Here is a 27435-nt window from a genome sequence, read left to right on the forward strand (position 1 = left end):
TTTTTTTCATGTGCTGTGTCATGACTATCTTTTGGTAAATATACTTTAATGAAATTATCTATGGCAGCTTAATACTTCTTTGAAAGTACCATGATTCATTTTTTTTAGTCCTGGGTTTTTTTGTTTTGTTTTGTTTTTGGCGTATCAGTTTTTTTCTAATTCCTTCAGTACCCACTGGCTATGGGTTTTTGGGTTGGATGGTTCAAGGTTCAACTTGTCAATGTAGAGCACCGTGGTTAGGTTCTGCAGTGTCCAGGATGAGAGCGGCTGCAGACCACATGGGCAGACGTGATGGCAGCTCGCCTCATTTAACTAACACTTGGACCTGCTCATTGCCTGGAGCAGCTGTTGGCTGTTTATAAGCCATCCCTCAGGGGCCTTTGGGCAGGCCTTGGTGCCCACACATAGCCATAGCTGTTGATCTGTCTTGGTGGGGGCGCCCATGCAGATCTCATCCCCAGCCAGCTCTGGCTCCTCTGGCCTCATTGTTTTTAAGGCAAGGGCTTGACTATACTACTTCTGAAGCTCTTTCTGCCTCTAAGACTTATAGCCCATTGTAATTTTTAGGGCTGAGGAAGGCTTCTCCAGGCAATTGGGAGAGCTGAGAGGCTGGGCTCCTGTTGAGGGAGGGAGTTTGCAAGATGATGCTGTAGGCTAAACTCCACCGTGGGGTGGGCTGCAGGAGTTTTTCCCTTGAGGAATGCTGAGTGCCCAGAGCCCTGGCAGAGCCATCTGCAGCCTGGCCAGACCCCAGTCACTGCATCAGATAGCTTTACTCCTTTGCGGTGATTGCTGGTCCCCGAGGAGCCAGATGCAGGAAGCTGGTGTGGGGTCCACCCCAAGCCAGAGACCAGGGTTTGGATTCTGCCTCTGGCTCCTCCTTCAACTCAGGCACCTTGGAGAATCTTTCTGGACTGTTTTCCACATTGAGAAAATGTCAGTGACAACCTCTCTGTGGAAGAGAGGTGGCCTCTGAGAGGCCATGTGTGGAGGCTGCCTCTGCTGGGGAGGACACGTTATCCCATGCTTTATGGTCTGCAGTTTCAGGTGGGGGCACAAAGGAGCTCCCACCCCTTTTTCCGAAACCCTCCGAGGACATGTTTGCCAGGGCTTGCTTGGAGGCCTGTCCACCCCCTGGGGCTGTGATGTGGCCCTGTCCTGCCTGTGGTCACTTCTTGTGTGATGTGCTCCAGTAGACCTTGTCCTCTGTGTGGCTAGAAGGGCAGGAGGCCTGGGGTGGGCTGGATAAGAGAGGAGAAGAGAGCTTTTATCGCCCTACACTGTGCCCGATTTTCAGGGTGGGGCCACAGTTGCCTTGCTGGGTGACAGCTGAAGGACAGTCCTCTCCAAACAAAAACATCCCTCCATAGCTTGTCTGTTTTCAGTATCTGCCTTCTCTCCTGATCTGTACCTTACCTGTACTAAATTGTTCTTTGCCCTCACAGTGTGGTGGTACTTTAGGCCACTGTAGGGCACTCTGCCAGAAGAGAGCCCAGAGGTGCCATAGCTATTATGAATCCTGCTGCCAGGATCGTGTGTATGTAGAATGCTTTGTTTTGCTTCCCCCTGTTCTGTTACTATTTCTATGGAATAATTTCCCCAGAGCAGGGTTACTGGGTCAAGGGGTTTGAACATTTTAATGGCTCTTGAGAGAAAGACCAGATCAGCCTGTAGAGCAGTTGTGTACATCATTTGAGGTAGTTGCCTCTCCCCTCATTTGCATGCTTCTCTCGGGTTTGGCCTCTGGCAGCAGCGAGCGAAGTCTTGTTATTTATGTTGGGGACAAGGGGTCGGTCTCTATGTGCAGAGCCTAAAGCAAACAGAGGGTTATTAGGGGCGTGTTTGAGTGTTGTGTGTTTTCCTGGCAGAGCTCCAGTGTCTCTGTACTCTGAATATTAAAAATAAAAGTGTTCTTTGATCAAAGTTGCCTGTCTCTCTGGCCAGTGCTGGCCTCTGCAGGGCCTGCAGGCCCATCCTGGGTGTGGTCTTCCCTGTGGTCTGTTACTAGGAGGGATGCCTCACGGCAGCTCTCTCTCTGGCACCTAAGGGGGCCTGTATGGGCAGGAGGGACGGGGTGGCCAGGTGGAGGACCTTGTCAGGGAACAGGCCATGTGGGACTGCCCGGTTCTTGTCCTGTCTCTACCTCCCTCCAGGGGCCCAGGGTAGGGGGTGAATGTGGAGTGGCCTCAAGATATAAGGGATGAGAAGAGAGGCTAGTGCCCCAAAGGGTAAGCTTGGTAGCATGAGTGAGTGAAGTGGACCAGGGGCCATGAAACCCCCATGAGCAGTGCAGACTTTCTCTGAGGTCAGTTTGCCAGGGATGGGGTTGGATCAGATTCATAATCTCAAAGCTTCCTTTCATTTCGCCGTTCTAGAACTCTACTCTGGTTCTATACTTAGAGAACATCATCTTTCTCCACCTGCTTCCACTCAGGGCACGTATGGAAGGTGTGTGGAAAAAGCACCCTAGGGGTGATTTCCCCTGAACCTCCCTGGCCAGCCCATGTTGGAGGCTCCTGCAGCTGGCCTGGAGCAGAGTAAAGGAAATAGAAAAGGTTGGCTACCCATTTTAGGAGGAGACAGAAGGAAACTCAATAGAATGCAAACTTGGTGTTGTCCCATTGCTTTGCCACAAAGAAGTTGCTTAGGGGTTGGCTGCCCCAGCCCAGCCACATTTCCTGCCCTCTCTATCTGCTGGGCACAACTTCTTTGCTTCCAAATGTCTTCCCAAGTCATTGAAAGGCTCAGAGACCCCCAGGCCACCCATAAAGCTCTTTCCTGAGTGCCTTCTGAATTCCTTTTTTCAGCTTGGAGCAAATGTGTGTTGAGCCCCTCCTGGAGCTGCCTGGTACCTTTAGGGCAGGTTGTGAAGGACAGATATGCAGCTGTCACCGGACCACATGCATGGAGTGGGGCTGCTGCAGAGAGGGTAGAGAGGCAAGTGGGGCAAAGAGGGTGCAGGAGAAGGGCGGTCACTGTGCCTCAGGGTGAGTAGGGACACTGGGAGGGGCCCACTGGGCCACCTCCTTGAGCTGGCTCTTGAAGCATGATGGACAGGGAAGTGTGTAACTGACAGGGCTGGTCCCTGGAGTGTCCCCAGGGACATTTGCTGGGTGTGCAGGCTGTGGTTCAGGACCATATAAAGAAGCGTAGACTCGTCTTGGGGACACTGGGGGCCCTGAGTCAGAGGGGGTGCCAGTGGAGGCACTGAGGTGGCTGCTGTGTCTGCTCCTGTGGAGGTATAGCAAAGCTCTACCCAGACACTGGCTGCCGGTATAGGGTGGATTGTGACTGGCCTAGGGCATTTGGTGCAAAGGATAGTGTCTTAGAAGCCATTGGGCTTTCTGGGCTGCCTTCTTTCCATAGACTGGAGCAGAAAGCCCCGAAAGCATGGCCTGGTCTCTGCTTCCCTTTGGTCTCTGCTTTCCCTGGCCCTAAACCACAGAAGCTGGATGCCACCAGAGCTGAGGTGCTGGTGCTGCCTGACTCGGAACCCTGCCACAGTCCTCTGCTGCCTTCTGGTGCCTCTGCCTGTTTCTTCTTTAGGTTTCCTTTTGACTACTTGGTTGGTTGTTTCTGTGTAGAAAGAATACTGATTAGAAATTCTGGAAACTACAGAAAATCAAAGCAAGTAAAAATTACTTAGAGCTGGGTGTGGTGGCTCACACCTGTAGTCCCAGCTATTCAGGAGGCTGAGACAGGATGATTGCTTGAGCCCAGGAGATTGAGTCCAGCCTGAGCAACATAGTGAAACCCCATCTCTCTGTCTGTTGTTGTTGTTTTTTTGTTTTGTTTTGTTTTTTGAGATGAAGTGTTGCTCTTCTCGCCCAGGCTGGAGTGCAATGGCATGATCTCAGCTCACTGCAACCTTCACCTCCCTGGTTCAAGTGATTCTTCTGCCTCAGCCTCCCAAGTAGCTGGGATTACAGGCACCCGCCACCACACCCGGCTAATTTTTTGTATTTTTAGTAGAGATGGGGTTTCACCATATTGGTTGGCCAGGCTGGTCTCAATCTCCTGACTGCAGGTGATCCACTTGCTTCAGCCTCCCACAGTGCTGGGATTACAGGCATGAGCCACTGTGCCCGACTGAGACCCCATCTCTTATAAGAGAAGTCACTCCTAGAGAGAACCACTGTCAGCATTTTTGTTTTTCTTTCTTTTCTTCTAGCTAGAGCTAGTACCTTCTCCCCTTAGCAACCTCCTCATGCTTAAATTGGGGTGGCAGAACCAGTGTTTGGCTCCAGTGGTCCTCAGAAAGGTGGCTTCCAGATGCCAGTGACTGCTGGTGAGTGCAGGCAGCTTCAGCATTTCCTGGCCAGCTGACAAGATATCAGGTGTCAGCCTGCCCTGATGGTCTGGCTGGTACTGTGTCGTTACACCCTGCCCAGTCTCCAAGAGCTGTGGCGGCCCTGGACGCTGTAAGGCTATGGGAGCCCCTAGAATGGCGGCCTGGGCCTGCTTTGTGTATGAACCTGTTGTCTGACTATTTGCTTCTTGACTTTCCTTTCTAATCTCGATTCTTGTCTGCTTTTGGATTTTTTTATTTTTAATCATTGCACTTTCTTCCTTTGTTAACTTGTTAATTGTACACTCTCTTCCCTTTCTTTTAGTAATTTCCATAGTGGAAACAACATACATCCTTAACTTATCAAGGTCTAATAGAAAATAGTAGCGATTTTACCATTTCCTATACAGTGCTAGGACCTTAAAACACTTCAAGGCTGTTTGCCACTCTTTCTGCCTTTTGTACTATTGTTGCTGCATTTTAAATCCTCTAAATCATTATTACTATTTTATACAGTCAATATTCACTTAAATTTACCCGTGTATTTACCCCTTTCCCCCCTGCTTTTTTTTGAGACGGGGTCTTGCTCTGTCACCCCGGCTGGAGTGCAGTAGTGTGATCATAGCCCTCTGCAGCCTGGCTCCAGTAATCCTCCTGCCTTAGCCTCCCAAGCTGGGATTATAGGTGCAAGCCACTGTATTTACCCTTTCTGAGGCATTTTATTTTTCCCTGCAATTCCATATTTCTGTCTGAAATCATTTTCCTCCAGCCTAAAGCATTCCTTTTAGTATTTCTTGAATAACAGATCCACTGATGACTAATTCTTCTAACTTCTCTTTGTCTGGAAAAGTCTTTCTCATGAAGGCTTCTTAACTAGATTTAGAATTTATTTTGTCCACACTTACGTGACATTTATTTTGTCCGCCCTTCTGAGATACCATTTCATTGTCTTACGGTTTCCATAGTTTCAGTTACAAGTCAGCGGTCAGCTTTAGTTTCTGCCCTTAACGTACATTTTTTTTCTCCTATTCAGGCCCATGAAATTGTATGAGGTTGGTGCAAAAGTAATTGTGGCTTCTGCCACTATGTTTAATGACAAAAACCGCAGTTATTTTTGTACCAACCTAATAGGAAGCTCCGCTCACTCTCACCTTTTCAGCTGTTGCATGTAAATAGACACTTTCAGGAGAAAGAGGGGCGTGATGTCAGGCTCACTTTGTTGTACTTCCCTCATCTCCATGATTGCGGCCCCTGGAATCCTTGTTGTCTTGTTGTTTCTCCAAGGACAATTAAAAAAAATTATATATATAGATATATAATTATATATATACTGTGTGTGTGTGTGTATTTTTTTTTTTTTTTTAGACAGTCTGCAGCTTAGGATAGAGTGCAGTGGTGCGATCTTGGCTCACTGCAACCTTTGCCTTTCAGGTTCAAGCAATTCTCCTGCCTTAGCCTCCCAAATAACTGAGATTACAGGTGTGTGCCACCACATCCTGCTAGTTTTTGTAATTTTAGTAGAGACAGGGTTTTGCCATGTTGGCCAGGCCTGGCTTAAACTCCTGACCTTAGCCTCTCAAAGTGCTGGACTTAACAGGCATGAGCCTCTGGGCCCAGCTGAAATAGATTTTTAAAAATATGTTTGCTGTCAGGTTTGTTAAGCTGCCCATGATTTAACCTCCCTTTTTTTTTTTTTTTTTTTTTTGAGACGGAGTTTCGCTCTTGTTACCCAGGCTGGAGTGCAATGGCGCAATCTCGGCTCACTGCAACCTCCGCCTCCTGGGTTCAGGCAATTCTCTTGCCTCAGCCTCCCGAGTAGCTGGGATTACAGGCATGCGCCACCATGCCCAGCTAATTTTTTGTATTTTTAGTAGAGACGGGGTTTCACCATGTTGACCAGGATGGTCTCGATCTCCTGACCTCTTGATCCACCCGCCTCGGCCTCCCAAAGTGCTGGGATTACAGGCTTGAGCCACCGCGCCCGGCCTTTAATCTCCCTTTATAAGGGAGGTTAAATCTTGGGCCTGTGTTGGAAAGGCCAGGTCCCCAAGCCGTACCCCGTGCTCCTTTTCCTCTCCCAGAGACTCCTGCCCTTTGGTAATGGTAGAATTTCAGGGGTGGGCAGTTAAGTGGGCATTAGGGAGGGAAAGTCACTTAGCTCTCCAAGCTAAGGGCACTGGAGGTCAGAGAGACTGCATCATTTTCACGCGATCACACAACAGTGGCTGCACATCAGATTAGCTCTCCAAGAGTGTGTCTGGGGAGGGCGTGATGGGGCTGGATGCACCCAGCACAGCCTTGGTGTTTCTAAATGTGGAAACAGGCGCAGAATGGGACCTTCCCATAGTGTTTGGGACCTCGGTGTTCTTGGCTGCTTCGCCAGTGCTCTGGGGTGGCAGGGCACAGTGGGTGCAAGGCTCTGCTCCCGCCTCTTGCTTCTGGCTTCGTACTCTTGTCAGCCTTCTGAAGCCTTGGGCAGTGGGTAGGGCTGGAGGCATGGGTGCCTGTTGCTGCTGTGAGCTCTGGGTACAGTTCCCTCTGGCCTCTCCTCTCTCCTGCTGATTTCTCACAGAACTTTGGAGACGGTTTCTGAAAGTGACAGTTCTTTTTCTTACTAATCCTTGCAGTTTTCTTCCCACACCCAGTTTCTCTTCCTCATTTCTCCCCACCCTGTTGTGAACGAAAGCCTTTGCACCCAGTCATGCCCTACTTTGTCTCCCTGTACCTCCGTGACCTGACATGTACCCCCAGCCCAAGGCGAGCGTTCAAGGATGGGGGACAGGGTGGGGTGTCTCTGCTCCTTAGAGGAAGCAGGCTCTGGGAATGCAGGTGGGCTTCCTCGACACGGATGATGCTGGTACTGCCCCACCCCGCCATCCCCTAGTGGTTCAGCCCAGCCCAAAGGCTTCACGCCCAGGGGCCCTGGCAGGAGGGAAGGAGATGGTAAGTGAGCTTGGGGCAGGAAGCAGGTGGAGCTCTTGAATAGGAGAATGAATGGCATTTGAAAACCCCTAAGTCCAAAGCACCACCGCTAGCTAGCTGTGTGGCTGCAGACACCCACTGCCTTGCCTCTGGGAAAGCTTGCTTTCACAGGGCCTTAGGAAGTCAGCAGCACTTTTACCTGGTCCAGATAGAGGGCTTGGGAGATGGAGACTGTGGGAGGCCTGCTGGGAAGTTGTTTCCTGCCTTAGAGGCCTAGGACTCTACTGAGGGACCAGCGGTCAAGAACTGAAAGAGGTACTGAGGAAGGAGGACCCGCGGCCTAGTCTCACCTGGCCAGCATCTGAGGGGCCACTCCTGTATCCCCCAGGGTTAGAGGTCTATCCCACTGCCTCTGCCTTGCCTTTCTTAGACCCAGCAGCTCCCAGGACCTCTCGCCCTGCAGAGTTGCCAGGGACACCTCCTCCTGGGAGCCTGCTTCTGTGTGTAGGGGGCTGGGATTTGATGAGCCCCTGACCCTAGTGAGTTCTTGGCTCAGCCACCCCTGCCTGAAAAGACCGAGGCGGGAAGAAAATAAAAACACGGTAACTAGCTGCAGCTGCCGCTGGGCGATTCTGGCCCCTGTGGCTCCTCTCTCTTCACAGAGGCCTTGGGGGCTGTGCAGTTCTCAGTGCTTCTGAGACTGTGGCCTTCCCAGGTGGACTGTGGCCTTCCCAGCCTTGCACATGGCCATGCCTGTTTTCACAGCCCTCACGGGCCACTCCCAGCAGTCCTCTCATGTGCTTTGTGCCTTGACCCTGTCCACATCCTCTGCAGGCCCAGGTGCTACCTCCTCCTGGAGTCCTTCCCCTTCACATTTCCACGGCTGTAGGCAGCCGCGCCCCTCTGGAGCTCCCCAGCACTTGCTTGCCTGTCCACACGTCACTCTTCCTCACTCACTGCCACGTGCCCCTGGCGCAGCACACCCAGATGCTTTTCTTTACGCAGTTGAGATGTACTTGGTGGCATGAGCCCCAGGGCAGGAAGGCTCTGAAGAGGACCAGACTTGGGGAACTCGTGGGTGGCCACTGGCCTTCTCTTTTAGGAATCACTCAGCCCAGGAGCTTTAGCCCTGGCCGGGAGTCATACCTTGCCTTGAGCTCAGATGTGTAGCCACTGCTGTGATCTTATGAAAAGGGTGCGGTCTCTCTGACCTCCAGTCCCCTTAGCTGTCAAATGGGATGATCCAGGAGACACCCTGTGGATGCTCCCTAGGCCTCCTTGGCCCAGCTCTGAAAGAGAACCATACTCCAACAGAGTAGACAGGACCTCTGAAGGGTAGCCATTCCTGCCAAGTGGCAGGGGACGGTGCCAAGGGGCCTGCCTGATGATACTCCGTTCTGTGCATTTCCTCCTCACCAGGCCATCTCCGGAGAGCGCAGAGGAAAGTCGGGAAGTCACGGGCTATGCAAGTTGTATGAGTGAATGAATGAGACCATGTCACATACTGACTTTGTCTTTGCTTGTTCTCTCTGTCCTTGCAGGGAACTTAGACTGCGGAACTATGTCCCGGAGGATGAGGACCTGAAGAAGAGGAGGGTGCCCCAGGCCAAACCGGTTGCAGGTAAGCGGGCTGCCTCCCTCCACCTCGGCTCCCTGGCACTGTCAGCTGCCCTCCGCCTCGGCAGGCTTTGCTCTCTCTTGTTAGAGAATAACCAGCAGTACCAGGACAGGAGTTGGGCCTGCAGGCAGGACCCTTTGTCACCATCTCATGGCAGATGCACACATAGTTGGCCTTTGGTGGCAGCAGAGGCTGTCTGGGCACTGAGGAGGCCTCTTACGCCTTCTCCGTCCTGCTCACACCCTGAGGCCGAGGCCTTCCAGGGATCTGAGTGGGGTCTGAAAGAAGCCACATCCTCTCACAGGACTCCTGGGCTGAGAAGTAGATGTGGTCATGGGGCCTTTGAGCAGCAGGGCGGGGTGATGGGTCCTGTGGGCCCTGGGTGGATCAGAGACAGGGGCCAGTCATTCAGCCATGCACAGCAGTGGACAGGCAATGTGGAGCATTGAGGCAGGGGAGAGGGCCTGGGGCTTGCCTAGTCTCTTGCCATGGCATAGGAGCAGCGTAGCCACCAGGAACTCTGGGTGTCCACACATGCCAGGAAGCTTCTTAGTCTTGCGGATCCCTGGGCCCTTGCCCAGAGGCTACCCATTTTAATTCTTTACATTAGTGGGGTTTTTTTTGTTTGTTTGTTTTGTTTTTGAGACGGAGTCTCGCTCTGTCACCTAGGCTGGAGTTCAGTGGCATAATCTCAGCTCACTGTAACCTCAGCCTCCTGAGAAGCGAGATTATAGGTGCGCACCACCACGCCTGGCTAATTTTTGTGTTTTTAGTAGAGACAGGGTTTCACTGTGTGGCCAGGCTGGTCTCAAACTCCTGATCTCAAGTGATCCACCCACCTTGGCCTCCTGAAGTATTGTGATTCCAGGTGTGAGCCACCATGCCTGGCCTTGTTATCGACTTTCTTTTAACTGGACAAGTAATGAGTGAATAAATACATTTATCTTGGTAAAAAGTAAAGTGTTGCCTGTTCAGTCACATTCTAGTCTCCGTCCCCACCTCTTTCATCCATGACATCCAGACACTTCCCTGTGATTTGCTTTGTGTTTTGGGCCCTACCTGCTAGGGTAATGGTGCAGTGGGGGACAGAGGCAGGACAGAGGAGGGTGAGGAACTGGCCCCGCGCCTCAGGTCAGGGGCAGCCCTCAGTTCTCATCTGTGTCTGGAGGGAGGTGATGCAGAGCAGGAAGAGCACTCATGGGCCCACTGGGTGCCAGGGGCTGGAGGAAGCCCACAGAGCCCGGAGTTGTTAGTGCTTCTGCATTTGTCCCCAAGGGGCAGGACCCTCCTGGTCAGACCTCTCAGAGGCCCACTGTGCTGGCAGCAGCTTGGAGGAGCTGGGAGGTGCCTATGCCCTGGTCTTAGGAGCACACACCTGAGGTGGGATGGAGGAAAAGCCCCCTGTGGCTCTGGCTAGGCCGGGACCCAGAGGACATCCTCAGAGCCCAGGAGCCCTGGGATGATGTGAGAAGCTGGGCCTCACTTTGTATGTATCCAGGCAGCGCTTGTCAGTGTCCATGCTTCCTGACTGACTGTGGGTTGCTGCCTCCCGCTGTCCCATTCTCGGCCATGGGGATTGCCGTCATCTTGGGAAACCCAGGCCCCTTCTCCAGAGCTGCCTTTGCAGGGTCTTCACCTCTGGCTGGTTGGGGGCCATGGAGAGGTGGGAGCAAGGAAGCCTGGGGTCCCATCTCTCCTCGGGGGCCACAGCAGGCAGTGTCCCTGCAGAGTGGCAGCGCCTTTCTCACAGGCTTCCTCTGTTGTCTTGCACCCTCTAGTGGAAGAGAAGGTGAAGGAGCAGTTGGAGGCCGCCAAGCCCGAGCCTGTCATCGAGGAGGTGGTGAGTGCCTGGGCTGCCCTGGCCTCCTTGCTGCTTCTGTGTGTCCTGTTTCTCTTCCCCACCTGCTCTCCCTCTGCCTGCTTCCTTCTTGTCACTTCTTTATTCCCTTGCCACCTGCCTCTTTGTCCTTGTCCCTCTCCTTCCTCCTCCTCTTTCTCCCATTTCTCTCCCTCTCTAGCCTGCCCTCCTCCTTCCCCTGGGGCAGCCTCTCCATCCTGATGTGTGTCTCCTCCCTCTTCAGGATCTGGCCAACCTCGCTCCTCGGAAGCCTGACTGGTGAGTGTTGGCTGTGCGGGACTGGTGCAGGCCGACTTGGGGGCTCTTGGTGCCAGCGTGGGCCTGGGGCTTGGCTCTTTCCATCCACATGGTGCGGAGACTGGCAGTACTGACATAGAGTTACATGAGATGGCTACTGTTGGGAACCAGTGCTGAGGAGGACATACGTGGCGGGATGGGAGGGGAGTGATGGAGAGGGGCTCAGGCACAGGAAGCAGCAGGCTCCTCACGAAGGCCCTTCTGAGAGGCTGAGAACCATCTGCACCAGAGCGCCCATCTGAGCAAGGCCAACCGCTGTCCTTGGGGGCCCGGGGTGGAAGGAAGGGCAGACACAGTTTTCTCTTCCTGTTCTACAACCGCAGCGTGTTCCCTCTGGCTCTGGTTCCCTCTGGCTCTGGTTCCCTCCCCTCTGAAACAGAGGTCGTCATCCTTCTTGCTACTCTGGGACAGAGTAGGAGAGGGTGCTGTGGCGGTAGGGCTGTATCCCTCTCGTCACCAGCTGAGGTTGTTTTAATTCGATGAAACAAAGCATATGTCCTGGGAAATGCAGAGCCAGAGAGAACGGACTGACTGCTTGTGCACTTCTGGATACCCACAGTTGAGGTGCTGGGCCTGTGGCTGGAGGAGGAGCAGGGCCCACAGTGGGCCAGAGCAAGTCACCCCCTATAGTGACCAGAGGACCAGACCAAGAGAGGGTCCCTGAGAAACCATCCATCTTTGCATGCCTTGTTTCAGCCCCTTGTGTTGGGTGGGTCTGTGGTGCTAGTCCCCCTGCCTCAGTGGGACAGGGAAGGATGGCTGGGGCTAGGTTTCGGAGCGTATAGAGGGGGAATGTCCTGGCCTCTTCCCCAGGGCAGCCCCCTCAAGCAACCAAGCATGACTCCTAATGCCACAGGGCCACAAAAGGAGAGGAGGGGGCCCAAGACCACACCAGACCAGCCTTCAGCCGTCTGCTTCTCTTTGCCTCCCTGCTCCAGGGACCTCAAGAGAGATGTGGCCAAGAAGCTGGAGAAACTAAAAAAGAGGACTCAGAGGGCCATCGCCGAGCTGATCCGTAAGTGCAGGGCCTGGCAAGGTGGGGTCCTGCCCTCTGGGTGGTGGCCCAAGCACAGGGCCCCTCCCCACCACTTCTGTCTGCCATCCATCCCAGGTGAAAGACTGAAAGGTCAGGAAGACAGCCTAGCCTCTGCAGTGGACGCTGCCACCGAACAGAAGGCCTGTGACTCCGATTGAGGCATGCCCTGCCCTGCCACGTGCCTGTCAGGCCTGTCCTGCAGGGGGTGTTCTTGGGCAGGGATCGGGGTGAGGCTTGCCATCGCCTCCAGTTTGGCTTCTGAGCAGAGACTCCCTTCCTGTCAAGTCTGAAACCCCCATGGGTGAGGTCAGCTACTTGTCTCCTGAGTGGCCCCTGCCATTCTAAATGGAGGCAGAACAGCAGCAACTCTCGGTGTGCCTGTGTCTGTACATATGTATGTATATATGTCTGTATATATGTATGCATGTTGAACTTGGAAAAAAAAAATCTCTGGAGATAGACAAGAAAACCCCTGTGTGTGGCAGAAATCTGTCATGTATTTCCTCAGCCTGGGGGTACTATGGATTTGGGCTCCACGACAGGGTGACTGCAGAGGTGGTACTTAGTATGAATAACCCCTGTGTTGGGCTGGGCATGTTAAGGCTGGAGGGGTGGGGAACGCTCAGTGCTGCCTTCTGTGTCCAAGTCCTGGCCCAGTCCATGGTCAGTGTGGTCATCTCAAGATCCTTGGGTGATAGAGACAGGGTCTGAGAGAGTTCTTTTAAGACCTCCCCCAGGCCTAGGCCTTGTAGTAGTCTGTGGAGTAGCTGGAGAGACTCCCACCCTGGTTCTCTGGGGTCTTCTCACAGTGTGAGAGAGAGTGGACCTTGGCAAACCCCAACTCAGGGCAACTCTAGATTTGAGGCTGCTGGCACTGTGTTCCCCACTCTGCCCAGCCCCAGGCAGCCCCTCTCCCTGCTCCACCAGTCAGAGCTAGACTACGGCTCTCTTGGGACAGAGCCCTTGCATGGAAGGGGTGGCCCATTCTGCTAGAGACGGGGATATTGTAGGCTGGGATTCAGGTGTGGTCATGGACTTTAGATCCCCAAGGTTCTGGCTTTAGGACATGAGCCTCTTCTGTGGAGCAGACTCTCCAGGGTAACTGGCTGGCTATCATCTCTGACTGTAGGACTTGTGGCCAACTAGACTTGCATCTCCTCCAGGATGGTTAAACCCTTGAGTTTCCTTTGGGATTTCCCCTTGAGCCTCCTGCCTCTGCCCTAAGCCATTCAGTGTGTTCTTCCTCTCCTATTCCAGAAACACAATGGCCCGTTTCTGGCAGACAGTGCCAAGCACTCTGGTCATAGAGGCAGAGTGGGTTTTTGCACACAGAGACAAGCACACTCACACAACCAGTGAAAAACCCTTTAAGTTAAAATTAGCAACTATTCTTGGAAGGTAATTCCTGTGTGGAAAAGGAACAGAAACTTCTAGCTGTGGGTGAGGGCTAAAGTGGTAGGTAGCCAGCTTCTGCACTGAGTAGTAAGACAAGACCAAGACTCTGACTCCCACATGGGGCAGAAGCCTTTCCAGTATTTCCTAGATCCAGGGGTACATGCAGGACTGGAGCCAGGCTCCCTCTATCCAGTTGGTAAAACTGAAGCCAGACTTCTTTTCCTGTGAAAAAAGGGGTGAAAAGACTCCCTGCATCTCCTGGGATTGCGATTGGAAACAGGATGCTTGTCTGCAGCAGTGGAAGGACTTGGATACCCAGTGACTGGCAACTAGGCTGCCACTCAGCACCAGCTCTGGGACTAGAGTAAGGTTATCCAACAGTACCACAGTCCCGAGAGCTAACGAAACGTGTGCTTCTGATTTTATGACCCTGGATGTTGTCCTGTAAGGAAAAACAGAAAGTACCATGCATCGTGAACACTCAAACAAAAATTACAAAATACATGAGAACATCCATGTCTTAAAGAATGACCAGTAACCCAAGTGGGAGGATTTATACCCAAGGAAACTGAAATAGTAACAGCCTAAAAGGCTTTAAAAATGAGCATTTGTTTTTGCATCAGAGAGATAAAAGAGGGTCTGGTACCCTTAAGAACAAAGATTAGACATAAGAAAGAACCGATTAGAAATCTTGGAAAGAAAGAATATAGCTCTTAAAACAAGAAACTTCGTAGAGAGCTAAGTATTAACTTAAAGTCCAAGAAAGGGTTAGTAAATGGGAAGTTAGAGCTGAGACGGTCACATAGAAGGTGGCAGTGAGAGAGAAAGATGGCAAGATGGAAGGTGGCTTGAGAACCTTGCCATACTGATACATGTTCTGTGGATGACAGGAGTTCCAAGAAAAGGAAACCAGAGAAAGAAGGTATTTGAAGAAAGAATGGCCAACCACTTCTTTTTTTTTTTCTTAAGCAATAAGATACTTTGAAAGAGACTACATTCCTATAACTTGAATTACTGTATATTGTTATAATTGTTTTCTCAGTTACTGTTAACTTGTTACTATGCCTAATTTATAAATTAAATTTTATCATAGGTATTTATGTGTAAGAGAAAACAGTATATATAAGGTTCAGTACTCGACACCATTTCAGGCATCCACTGGGGGCCTTGGCACATGCCCCCCATGGATAAGGAATGACTATATAGCACTATAATGTATTATGGCAATTAAAATCCTTGTATCTGTGAATTAGACAAAGGTGAAGAAACAATTAGTGAATGGGAAACTAGATCTGAAGTTTTCCAAAATGCAGCCCAGCAAGATAAACAGATCAGTAATGTAAAGCAAGAGATTGAGAGACGTGGAGAATAGAATGAAAAGATCCAACATAAAGTGATGGAGTTCCTGCTGGGCGCGGTGGCTCAAGCCTGTAATCCCAGCACTTTGGGAGGCCGAGGCGGGTGGATCACGAGGTCAAGAGATCGAGACCATCCTGGTCAACATGGTGAAACCCCGTCTCTACTAAAAATACAAAAAATTAGCTGGGCATGGTGGCGCGTGCCTGTAGTCCCAGCTACTCAGGAGGCTGAGGCAGGAGAATTGCCTGAACCCAGGAGGTGGAGGTTGCGGTGAGCCGAGATCACGCCATTGCACTCCAGCCTGGGTAACAAGAGCGAGACTCCGTCTCAAAAAAAAAAAAAAAAAAAAAAAGATGGTGATGGAGTTCCAGGAGGAAAAAAAAAAAAGTGAAAATGAGGCAGAGGCAATGTTTAACAACAGTGGCTGAGAACGTCCAGAACTTTTGAAAATCACCAATTCACAGATTCAGGAAGACCAGCAAGTCTCAAGCAGATTAATAGGAAAAAATATACATCCAAATGTTCTGTTTCTTCATCTGGGTGATGATTAGGTATTTTTACTTTATGAATATTCATTGAGCTGCATACATATGTTTTATGCACTTTTCGTATGTTTATTCTAACTCAGCAAATTTACTTTAAAAACCACACTTTTTATTAATCATCAATTGCTACACATAAATTACCCAAAACTCAGGGGCTTAAAGTAATAAACACTTATTACCTCAGTTTTTGTAGGCCAGGAATCAGGAGTGGCTTAGCTGGGTAGGTCTAGCGTGGGGTCAGTTGTGAAGCTGCACTCATCTGAAGGCTGGACCGGGACTGGAGGATCTGTTTGCAAGATGACTTGTGGGGCTATTGAATGGAAGCCCCTGTGCCTTGCCACATGGACTTCTTCACCGGCCCGAGTGTTCTCAAGACGTGGCTGGTGGCTTTCCCAGAGTGGCAATCCAAAAGACAAAGCAGGAAGGAGTGTTGGGCTTCAGATCTTATGATCTGGTCTTAGAAGTGATATTCTGCCACATTCTATTTGTTAGAAGCAAGTCACTACACCCAGCCCACACTTAAAGGAGAAGAATTAGGTTCCACTTCCTGAAGGGGGGACCGTCTAAGAATTTGTGGACTTCTTTTAAAACTACCACATACGTAATGACATTGTGGTAACATTAAAGAGCACAAAGACCAAGAAAATATCTTAAAATTGGAGAGAAAAGACATATTACCTTTCAAGGAGCAACACAGCAGCAGATGTCTCAGCTATAACCAATGTTAACAGGAATGAGAGAAAATTGTCATCCTAGAATTGCATACTCACTAACGATGAGACGTGGTTTTTGTTTTTTATAGAGATGGGGTCTCACTATGTTGCCTAGGGTGATGTTGAACTCCTGAGCTCAAGTGATCTGCCCACCTCGGCCTCTCAAAGTGCTGGGATTACAGGCATGAGCCACTGCACCAGACCTAAGATGTTTTTTAGACCCACAAGGTCAGGGATTCTGTCACCAGCAGATTCTCACTAAACAAAAATCTATTTTGGGGTAATGAAAATGTTCTAAAAGTGATTGTGGTTGCACAAGTCTGTGAATATGCTGAATATGCCAAGGGCCATTGAATTGTACCCTTTAGTGGGCGAACTGTATACATATAAAGCTGTTTAAAAAAAATAATAGGCCGGGCGCGGTGGCTCAAGCCTGTAATCCCAGTACTTAGGGAGGCCGAGGCGGGTGGATCACAAGGTCAAGAGACCGAAACCATCCTGGTCAACATGGTGAAACCCCGTCTCTACTAAAAATACAAAAAATTAGCTGGGCATGGTGGCGCGTGCCAGTAATCCCAGCTACTCAGGAGGCTGAGGCAGGAGAATTGCCTGAACCCAGGAGGCGGAGGTTGCGGTGAGCCGAGATCGCGCCATTGCACTCCAGCCTGGGTAACAAGAGTGAAACTCCGTCTCAAAAAAAAAAAAAATAAATAAAATAATAATAATAATAATAAACATTCTTCTTTGAAAAAAAATCATAAAGGGTATTTTCAGACTGAGGGGTCACAATCCCAGTTGGAAAGTATAAATGTAAATAAGCACTGACCTTATAAAACAAAACTGTGTTGTGAGGTAAAGCAAGGGCTATTTAGAATACATAGCAGTGGTATATAAGTTCAAAGGTAGGAGGTGGTTAGGGTTACAGTCCTTGAAGAAGCTCACTCAGGAAGAGGGGTAAGACTGGGAAACAGGCCGGCTGACATTTCCACATTTCAGGGTAGCCTGAAAAGAGTAGAAACACAGCGTACTACTTTTAGAGGAGATGAGAAAAAAGAACAGAAAGAGAAGTAACGATCCAAAGGAAAGCAGAGGGAAAAGGTAGATTGAGTAGTTGAATCCAAATATGTCAGTAATGGCAAGGTATTAGACTGCTTTTCTTCCTTTCTTTTTTTTTTTTCTTTCAACTCAGTTTGCTGGGTTTTTAAAAAACCTAAAGCCAACTGGGTGCAGTGGCTCATGCCTGTAATCCCAGCACTTAGGGAGGGTGAGTTTGCTTGAGTCTCAGGCAGATTGCTTGAGTTCAGGAGTTCAAGACCAGCCTGGGCAACATGGTGAAACCCCATCTTCTACAAAAAAACAAATTAGGTGCGGTGGTGTGTGTCTGTAGTCCCAGCTACTTGGGAGGCTGAGGTGGGAAATGGGCCTGGGAGGTGGAGGTTGCAGTGAGCTTTGCTCACACTACTGTGCTCCAGCATGGGCAACAGTGAGACCCCGCCTCAGAAGCCAATAGAAAGATTGGTGGGGTTAGAAAAGCCATGTCAAGCACAGGATCAGCCAAAGAACGTGGAGGTGGTGGGAGTGATGCCAGGCAAGGGAGAGTTTCAGAGGTGTCATTAGCTACGTCGGCTTGCTGTGGAGCAGTGAGACCTCCCACCCACAGCGGTGGGAGTGTGAAATGTGTAACCACGTTGGAAAAGTTGAACACCTGCACGCTGGGACCCATCAGTTCCACTCTTACTCCCCTCGAGAACTGTTGCACATGTACACTAGGAGGCAGGAGAGAAATGCTTGTAGAAGCATTCTTGGTGATGGCATGGGCACATGTGTCCACACACACAAACACCAAATCAAAGCCAGAATGTGGTAATAGGTAAGTTGTCGTTCTTATAGTGCAATGTTCCATAGCTGTGAGAAGAGCTACAGCCATGTGCTACAAATGGATAGATATTAAGTGAGTCACAGAAGAAAGTATGAGCCATTTGTGTGACATTCTGAACAGGCAGAGTGAGACAATGTAAGGACACACGCAGGTGGTAGGGCCAGGGCAGAAGAGCAAGATGGTGATCGTCAACTTCAGCCTTGTAGTTAGCTTTGGAGAGGGGCCCTTTGAGATAATGACAGTGTGTTTTTCTTGGCTTGAGTGAAGGGAATTTATTCTCTAGACTTATTCATTTTTATACACTTTGGTGTATATGCTGTATTTCAACACACAGGCTTATTTTTATTTTATTTATTTTTTTGAGATGGATTCTCTGACACCCAGGCTGGAGTGCAGTGGTGTGATCTCGGCTCACTGCAACCTCTGCCTCCCGGGCTCACGCAGTTCTTCAATCTCAGCCTCTCGAGTAGCTGGGACTACAGGTGTGTGCCACCATGCCTGGCAAATTCTCCTGTATTTTTAGTTTTACCATTTTGGCCAGGCTGCTCTCCAGCTGACTTCAAGCAGTCCTCCTGCCTCAGCCTCCCGAAGTGCTGGGATTATAGGCATGAGCCACGGCACCCAGCATATATATATATTTTTCAAGAGCAGTTTTACTACATCTGCAGTTTCACTACAGTGGTCTGGATGAGAACATCGAAGCTAAAAAAAAAAAAAATCACACAAGCTACATGTTAAAATGTTAAAAGATTACCTACAAAGAATTAGTTTCACTTTTCATCAACAGTAGATACCAGAAGATAAAGTTTTCCTAAGTGCTCAGAAAACCAGTGTCAAGTCTGTTCAGTTATCATAAGTAGGGGCATGAAGATGTTTCCAGGCTTATGTCAGTAAGTGTGTATGATGCACTGATCTTTGCTGAAAGAACTAAAGGATGGGATGCTGAGGAAGAACCAGTCTGGGAGTGGGGAGTGGATATGGTAATCAGGACTGTGTTTTTTTTTTTTTTTTTTGGAGACAGGGTCTCACTCTATCCAGGCTGGAGTGCAGTGGGAAGATCTCAGCTCTCTGCAGCCTCAACCTCCCAGACTCAAGCGATCCTTCCACCTCAGCCTCCCGAGTAACTGGGACTACAGGTGCACACCATCACGCCTGGCTAATATTTATGTTTTTTGTAGAGACGGGGCTTCGCTTTGTTGCCCAGGCTAACGGATTTTTGACAAAGGTGCAAAACAAACTGAATGGAGAAAGGATAGTCTTCAACAAATGGTGCCGGAGCAATGGGAAATTCAAAACAAAACAAAAACCCAAACCTCAGCTCCTATACAAAATTAACTCAAACTGTACCATGGATTTAAATGTAAAATATAAAGCTATGAAATTTTCGAAGTGATCAAGAAAACCTTCAGGACCTACAGCTGGGTCAAGAGTTCTTAGACCTGAGATCCATAAAGAAAAAAGTTGATACATTTAACTTAAAAGTTTTTGCTCCAACAAAGACCCTGTTAAGAAAATGAAAAGCTGCAAACAAAATATTTGCAAACCAAATATCTGATAAAGGACTCATAACTTGAATATATAAAGAACTCCCAAAACTCAACAGTAAGAAAAAAAAATAGTGGACAAAAAACATAAATATTTCACTGAAGAGGATATACAAATGGCAAATAAGTACATGAAAGATGTTCAACATCATGAGCCGTTAAGGAAATACTAACAAAGATTACAGTATCTTTACACACTTATTTGAACAAATAAAAATAGTGATAAACACAAGAAAGTGGAAAAATTGAATCTCATACATGAGAATCAGGTGGGAATGTAAAATGGAGCAGCCACTCTGGAAAGTAGTTTGGCCATTTCTCTAAAAACTTTACACACACTTATATAGCCCATTAGTCGTGCTCCTGGGCGTTTATCCCAGAGAAATAACAAATGTTTACACAAAAACGCATATACAGATGTTCGGAGCAGCTTTATTTGTAGGTTGCCAAAAGCTACGGAAAACATGTCTTTTCGGTAGGGGACAGGTTAACCTGTGGTACATCCGTACCATGGAATACAACTCAGCCATAAAATAGGACTAAGTACTGATGATGCCTGCCACAGCTTGGATCGATCTCAAGGGTGTTAATGGTGAGTGAAAACAATAGGTATCAAATGGTCACATACTATATGGTTCCACTTCTGCAACATTCTTACAGGGACACAGTTACAGAGATGGGGAACAGATTAGTGGTTGCCAGGGGTTAGTGATGGTGGGGACAGGTGACTGTAAAGGGGGCGGCTCCAAGGAGCTCTGTGGAATGGTTGTGATGGAATAGTTCTGTGTATCTTGATTGTGGTGGTGGTGACCTGTATCTACGCACCTGATGAAATGGGATAGAACTGTACACTGCACCAATGTCCAGTTCCTGGTTTCGATATTGTACTACAGCTATAGAAGCTATAACCAGGCGGAAGCTGGGCGAATGGTACACAAGACCTCTCTGTGCTTTTAAACTTCCTATCGGCCGGGTGTGGTGGCTCATGCCTGTAATCCTAGCACTTTGGGAGGCTGAGGTGGGTGGATCACCTGAGGTCAGGAGTTCAAGACTAGCCTGGCCAACATGGTGAAACACCGTCTCTGCTAAAAATACAAAAATTAGCTAGGCATGGTGGTGCACGCCTGTAATCTCAGCTTTTTGGGAGGCTGAGATAGGAGAATCGCTTTAATCCAGAAGTAGAGGTTGCAGGGAGGTGAGATGGCGCCACTGCACTCCAGTCTGGGTGACAGAGTAAGACTCTATCAACAAAACCAAACTTCCTATGAATCTGTATTTCAAAATAAAAAGGTTAAAAATACAGGTGGTGAGCAAAGAAACTGGTAAAACATGTTACTAAAATGTGTGTTTTTTAAAAGTATGCTTTCTGCATTTAAAAAACAAACATTCTGGGGTCTGGACCACAGTATTGGGGAAGACCAGGGTAATTCAGAATTAGTCTCAGTGATTCATAATCCCCTGAGAATTTGGTAAAGAAAAAAAGTGTCAGCCCTGACATCAGTTGGAGGGCTAGGTGGGGAGGGCACCCTGACGCCCTGGCAGCCCCTTTGTCGCAAGCCCTTCCGGTTTTAAGATGGGCCAGTGCGGGCCGGGGCCAGTGCCCATCACTGTGGATGGAGCCCCGGTGTACCTGCCACTGCCTGGCCCATCACTGCCCAGTCACTTCTCCAGGACAGCCCTAACCAGCCTTGCAGTGTTCAGGTCCCTCCAGGTTGGGGTTCTCTAGGACATCTGGCCTCTTCATCTTGGGAGATGTGTCAGGCCTGGGGTGTTCCACAGCAGCATGATGCCCCTTCCCCAGAAGAGGACAGGAGAACAAGGCCTGCTGACCCAAAGACCCAGGTGTGGGGCCTCTGGGTTCTCTCTTGCTGGGGAGGCAGCAAGAGGGCTGGGAGGAAGTCCCACCTGGGCTTGCAGAGCCAGGGGCGAGGCAGGCCACCAGCCAGGACAGGGCCTTGTAACCAGAGTGAGGAACTATGGGCTTGGGATCAGAGATACGCACAGCCCCTGAAGTCACAAGGGAGAACTATTTCCATCCTTAATCCCAAGCCCATGACTGCCTTTGAGGCTTCAACATGTGAGATACCTGCTCCTTTCAGGCGGCCTCTCCATGGGTCTCTGAGCCAGGCCCAGGGCTTGCTACAGCACTGCCCACCCTCCAGGAGCCTGGGGAGTCGGCCATTAGTACAGGGTGCTTCCCAGGGACCCACGTCACGCTGGGTACAGCACCTGGGGATGCAGCTGTGACGATGGCTCTGCCTTTGAGGACCTGACCTTCCAGGTGGTCTCCATATCTGTGCTGGGAGCCAAGCCCCTTCCCTCAGAGCAGTCTGAAAGGCCTTGCTTCCCCAGAACCGTCTGGCTGAGAACCGCCTGGGGCCGTGAGGGTCCACCCAGCCAAGAGGGACGGATGAGCAGCTCCATGCAGTGATGACTTTTATTTCCCCAGTGTCCTCCCATGGCCACTGGGGGGCAGCAGGAGATCCCCGATGGGGTCCCTGATGGGGCACGTTGGTTGACACAGCCCCTGCCAGCAGCGGATCTTCTGTAAAGCAGGTCACCCCACCGCAGGAAGCATTCCTGTCTTTTCCTGTAAGGTCTATGTCATTTGTAAGTGACGCTCATCAGAGACAATTCAGAGTGGGGATGAGTCAGGCCTGAGACACCCAGAACAGTGGGGGCCGCGTCCTGGGAGAGGAGGTTCCAGGCACTGCCGGGTGTGTGAGGTCCAGGTGGGTATCTCGAGTGTCCACCCAGCCCTGCCAAGTCATCACAGCCTCTCCCCGTCTTGGACTGTGAGTGTGTCTGCATGTGCAGGGTGTGTGTGTGGGCAGAATGCCTGGAGCCTGGCTGGGCAAGGGCACCCCTGGAGGGTCAGATCCCAGAGCTGGCATGCTCTGAACCTCCTGAACTGCTGCTCAGAGCCAAGCAAGCTCTCAAGATGCCCAGTGTTGATCCAGGGACCATCCATCCAGGTGGTGGGGGCCTGCAGGGGTAGCAGTGGGCACCCCACAGAGTGACGGGGTGCTGCCACATGCAGGGACTCCTTTCTTCCTGGGCTCTGGCCTGCCCTGGGGCTCTGGCAGCTGTGAGCTGGGCAGGGGTGTCTGGGCTGAGTTTCCCAGCCAGCCTGCCCCTTCTGTATGTATTTACTGGTTTTCTTTAAATGTTCCCATTACTCAGGCCTCCAGTGGGCACTGAGACAGAAATAAATCCTGCAAGGCGGCCCAGCCAGAAGCCGGGAATCCAATTCCCCCTCAAAGGCCGGAAGAGGCCCCTTGCAGAGCGTGCCAGCCCACTGTGGCCCACACACTCCACACAGCCACAAATATGGCCACTCCCCTGCACACACACGTGCACACTCATACCTTTACACATGTGTTCCCCCACGCAGACTCTTCACACACGCATGCACACATGCAGGCATTCACACGTACTGCACACACTCAGATCTGCCTCATACGCAGACTTGTGCACATGCACACACATGCACTCAGACCCCACTCATGCACACATTCCCTGACAGCCAGGCTCACACTCAGTTGTGACACACACTGGGTTCGCACACTCTGCCATCCTCGAGACGCTAGTGGGCGAGACACGCGGGCGAGGCTGTGGAGGGCACGGAGGAGGCCGGCCCCGCACAGCTCGGGAGGAGCGTGGCCTCACGGGAACGCAGGCCCAGGGCTGCCAGGGCTTCTGAATTTTTAAGAGAAGTTGGAAAGCTGAATTTTTATGTGAAATATCCTGATTTTTAAATGTTGGCTCAAGATGTTGAAAATACTGTGAGTGCCAAACCAAACATTCTGTGAGCCAAATTCCACCCCCAGGCGGCGTTCTCAGACCACGAGTCCACACACACACACAAATAGACACACACACAGACATACACAAATACACAGACACATACAAATAGACACAAATACACACAGACACATACTAATACACAGACATACACAAATATACAGACACACAGATATATACACACAGATACACACACAAATACACAGACATACACAAATACACTCATTTAAATACACACAGATAAACAGAAATACACACAGATAAACAGACATACACCAACAGTGAAACATAGGTGCACACACATACACAGACATAACAGACACACATATACAAATAGACGTACACACACAAATAGACATGCATACACACAGAAATACACAAATATACAAATACACAGCCACATACAAAAATACACACAGACTGGTGCACACACATACAATCACACACAGACATGCCAGAAGACACAGACACATACAAATGCACATACAGGCATATCCAGACACATACACATAGAAACACACATGGCCACACATACACACACAAGTACACAAACAGAAGCACAGACACACAGATGGACACATTGACAGACACTCTGTACACAAATATGAAGAAATACACATGTAGTGCCCACATACGAACGCTCGCACATGGAGAATGACACCCAGCGTGCCCCCCTCTCTTGCCGATGCATGGACAAGAGTTTGTTGGGGACAGGTAGTCTGACTGCGGCCTCCAGGCAAGGGCCAGTGTGTGGTCCATGCCAAGGCTGCCCCTGCTTGTTAAAAATGCTGGTGCAAGAAGAATCCACCCTCACCTGGCCTCCACTGCCTGCTTGCCCGTGGCACCGTGGCACTGAAGAGTGAGGGAGCCAGTCAGGGGGAGGTCCTGAGGGAAGGATTGGGGTCCTGTTCCTTCGCTTGTCCAGGCCTGGGAGCCTGTTGAGGAGCAGAGTGGGATCCTGAACCCATTCAGGGGTCTGACCAGTGAGGAGAAGCTGAGGCTCAGAGAGGGAAGGTGGCTTGCCCAGTGCCACACAGCACACACCCGGAGCCAGCCAGGGTTCAGGCCCCTGCCCAGCTTTGGAGTCCCTTCCTCCTCTGTCCCTCCCAGCCAGTGGGACCCGTCCCCTCAGGCAAGGTTTGTTTCAGTTGGCCATGGCAGCGTCAGGGTGGGATCATTCTCTTGGCATTGGCTGAGGAGGCACCAGGGGCAGGGAGCTGCACCCCCTTACCCCAGCCCCCCCCCAACGGGCCCCCACAGCCAGATGGCTCTTCTCACAGTCCACGCAGAGCCAGTGCACTCTCAGATCCCCAGGATAGGTCCATGTCCCCTCAGACCCCCAGACCAGGGCTGTGTCCTCGAAGACCCCACGGAGGGAGGGGCAGGGTCATGTCCCTCTTGAACCTCCAGAGAACTCAGCGCCCTTGCCTGTCTGTCCACGCTCCCTCTGGCCACCTCCTAGGGTGAGGGCTGAAGAGTGTGGACCCTCACAGCCCACCCACTCCAGGGACGTGGGGCCTAGCTCAGTCCTTGCTCTTGAAAGGGGCTGGCAGATGGGGGGGTGGCAGAGCCTGACCCTATTCTAAGCTGGGAGCTTTGCACCCACTAGCTTCCCCTTGAGGCTGGGCCTGTGTTCCAGGGCTAGACCAGTGCCCCCAGGAAGTCCATTCCTTCCAAGGGGCTTCAGCGATCCTTCTGGCAAGCCTGGGCTGAGGGAGACAGGCCATCAATGGGTGGGGCCGTACGCATGCTGAAGACAGGTGGAACAGGACCTGGCCACTGTACTGGCCTGCCCTCAGGAGTCTGGAGCTGCCTGAGAGGTGCCGGATCCCATAGCCAAGGAGGCGGAGGAGTTGGGGTCTCCAGGTGCCCTCCTCTCTGCTGACGCCCTGCCCAGCTCTGCTGATGTTTACGTGTTCCCTGTGGCTTGGCTTCGCTGTGGGGCCTTGAAGGAAGAAGTGACCACCTGGATCCAGCCCCTGCTCAAGGCAAACAGGGTCCTGCCTGCCTGCCAGGTGTGCTGAGCGCTCCACTTCTGCTGCCAATACCTGGATGGCCCAGGTGGGGCTCGGAGGCCTCTGCAAATGGAGGCCAGCCCTGGCCTGGGGGCCCCTAGCCTAAACGGGGAGACCTGGTCCTGGCCTAGGGGACTTGGACTGAGATGAGAGGTCCAGTCCTGTCCTGGACATGCAGACGGAGGGGAAAATGGTGCCCAGTCCAAAGATGGAGGCCTGGCATTGTCCTGGGTGCAGATATCCTTGGGGGAGGGCAGTCCTCCTCTAGGAGGCAACCAGCTGGTGTGGGAGGCCTGGCCCTGGCCTGGGGACACCAAACCTGAGGTGGGGGTACCCAGTATGCCCCGGGGGCGTTAGTTCAAAGGGGAAGGACAAGTCTATCTGGAGGGGAGTTCCATCTCAAGGGAAGGTGGTGACCAGTCTAATGGGGGAGATAGCCCTGTCCTCCAGGTTACCCAGTAGGGCAGAGGACCGGTGCACCTCTGCCCTGGGGAGCACTCTATCTGAGACAGAGGCTTGACCCTGACCTTGGGGTACTCAGGCTGAGCAGGGAGACACAACCCTGTCCTGGAATGTGGGTGGGGATCAGGGGTCCCTGGTTGTAGGAAGAGGCCAAACCCTGTCCTAGAGGGAATCCAGTCTGAGAGGAGAGCCCACCTCCACCTGGGGGGCACTCAGCCTGAGAGGGAAGCCACAGCCCTGTGGGGGGTGCCCAGTCTGAATGTTTCCGGGTGAGTGGGGCTCGTGGGCTTATTCAGAAACCTCCCGTTCAGACCTTGGAGAGCGGCATGGGACATCCCTGGGGAGGAGGTTGGGGGTCCGCCCTGCTGAGGTCTCCTTCCCCCAGCCAGCACCTCACGCAGGGTCCTTCCTGACAACAGCCCCTCCCTCTCCCTGTCACCATCTCCCTGCCAGGCCACCTCTTCCCCAACCCCTGTGCAGCCTCCTCTGGTCTCCACATGGATGTGGGGATTTTTTATTATTTTTATTTTTATTTTATTTATTTATTTTTTTTATGAGATGGAGTTTCGCTCTTATTACCCAGGCTGGAGTGCAATGGCACGATCTCGGTTCACCGCAACCTCCGCCTCCTGGGTTCAAACAATTCTCCTGCCTCAGCCTCCCGAGTAGCTGGGATTACAGGCACGCACCACCATGCCCAGCTGATTTTTTGTATTTTTAGTAGAGACAGAGTTTCACCATGTTGACCAGGATGGTCTTGATCTCTTGACCTCTTGATCCACCCGCCTCAATGTTGGGACTTTTTAAAACATTCAGACTTTGTTGCTCTCCCTCTTGAACTTCCAGTGGCTCCCAGCCTGGCTCAGCAGCCCTTCAAGACTGGCCTATGCTCCCCTACCCGCTGCATGGAGCTTCACAGGTACGCCAGGCCCTTGGACAGGGCAGGGAGGGCTGGGCCTGAGGCTGCTCAGCATGTGCGCACACCACCTAACGCCCACCTGAGTTTTTTATCTTGGGCCTCCTGACCCCTCCCCTATTCCTCAGAGGGTGTGTGTGGGCTGCTGGAGATGGGGGGCACTGCTGGATGGTGAGTCCATGGAGAAGAGCAAGGTGGGCTGAGCGGGAGATGGGAAGGTAGGGCTGGCTCGTGCAGCGGCCTGGAGGCAGGGCCGTCTTCAGAGCAAGAAGCCTGGGGTGGGCACACCATACAGTCAGTCCTCAGGGGTTGGGCCAAGGGGCTCTATGCCACTCTGGGGCCACGAACGCCCAAAGTGGGAGAGGGGAGTAAGGTGGTAAGTGGGTGTCAGATGAGGACACTTAGTGACTATACCAGATGAATAGTGAGTGGATGTGTCCAATTTTGCAGGCCCCTGCCCAGCCGGCCCTCTGGGCTCGGACACCTGGCTCCCCACAAGTCCTGAGCCAGAGCAGGGACCCAGCCCACCCTTCACCTGCTGGCCCTGGTGCTCCTCCTGCAACCTCAGTCACTGAGGCACGTCAGGTCGGGAGTGGATGCTGAGGCTCCCGCATGGAGGGCTCCCTGAACGGCCCCGGGACAGCCAGGAAAGGTCCACTCTGTGGCAGGGCCGCAGGCCTGGGGGTGTGGCCAGGGACCTGAGGGGTCTGCCGACAGCCCTGGGTGGCCAGCAGGCAGAAGAGTTGGCCTAGAGGAGCCTGGGTCTCCATGGGGCCTAGGTTCG

At 51.4% G+C, this 27435-nt stretch overlaps 1 protein-coding gene across 3 annotated transcripts in view; it reads left to right on the forward strand.

Annotated features, from left to right (window-relative positions):
* The window catches only part of CCDC12 (coiled-coil domain containing 12), a 54789-nt gene extending 39962 nt beyond the window's left edge, over positions 1–14827 (forward strand). The window contains exons 3-7 of one of the 3 annotated variants that reach the window (XM_032297978.1): positions 8752–8831; positions 10607–10668; positions 10910–10944; positions 11922–11998; positions 12095–14678. In XM_032297978.1, the coding sequence (XP_032153869.1) occupies positions 8752–8831; positions 10607–10668; positions 10910–10944; positions 11922–11998; positions 12095–12177 (337 nt within the window). In that variant the 3' untranslated portion in view covers positions 12178–14678. Of the gene's footprint in view, positions 1–8751; positions 8832–10606; positions 10945–11921; positions 11999–12094 lie in introns of those variants that run through there. The other 2 variants (XR_004275056.1, XM_032297979.1) reach the window with 2 other exon arrangements.
* Positions 14828–27435: the final 12608 nt, after the last annotated feature.

This window comes from Sapajus apella, unplaced genomic scaffold, assembly GCF_009761245.1.
Source record: "Sapajus apella isolate SASKATOON/1434 unplaced genomic scaffold, GSC_monkey_1.0 scaffold38, whole genome shotgun sequence".
NCBI classification, from domain to species: domain Eukaryota; kingdom Metazoa; phylum Chordata; class Mammalia; order Primates; family Cebidae; genus Sapajus; species Sapajus apella.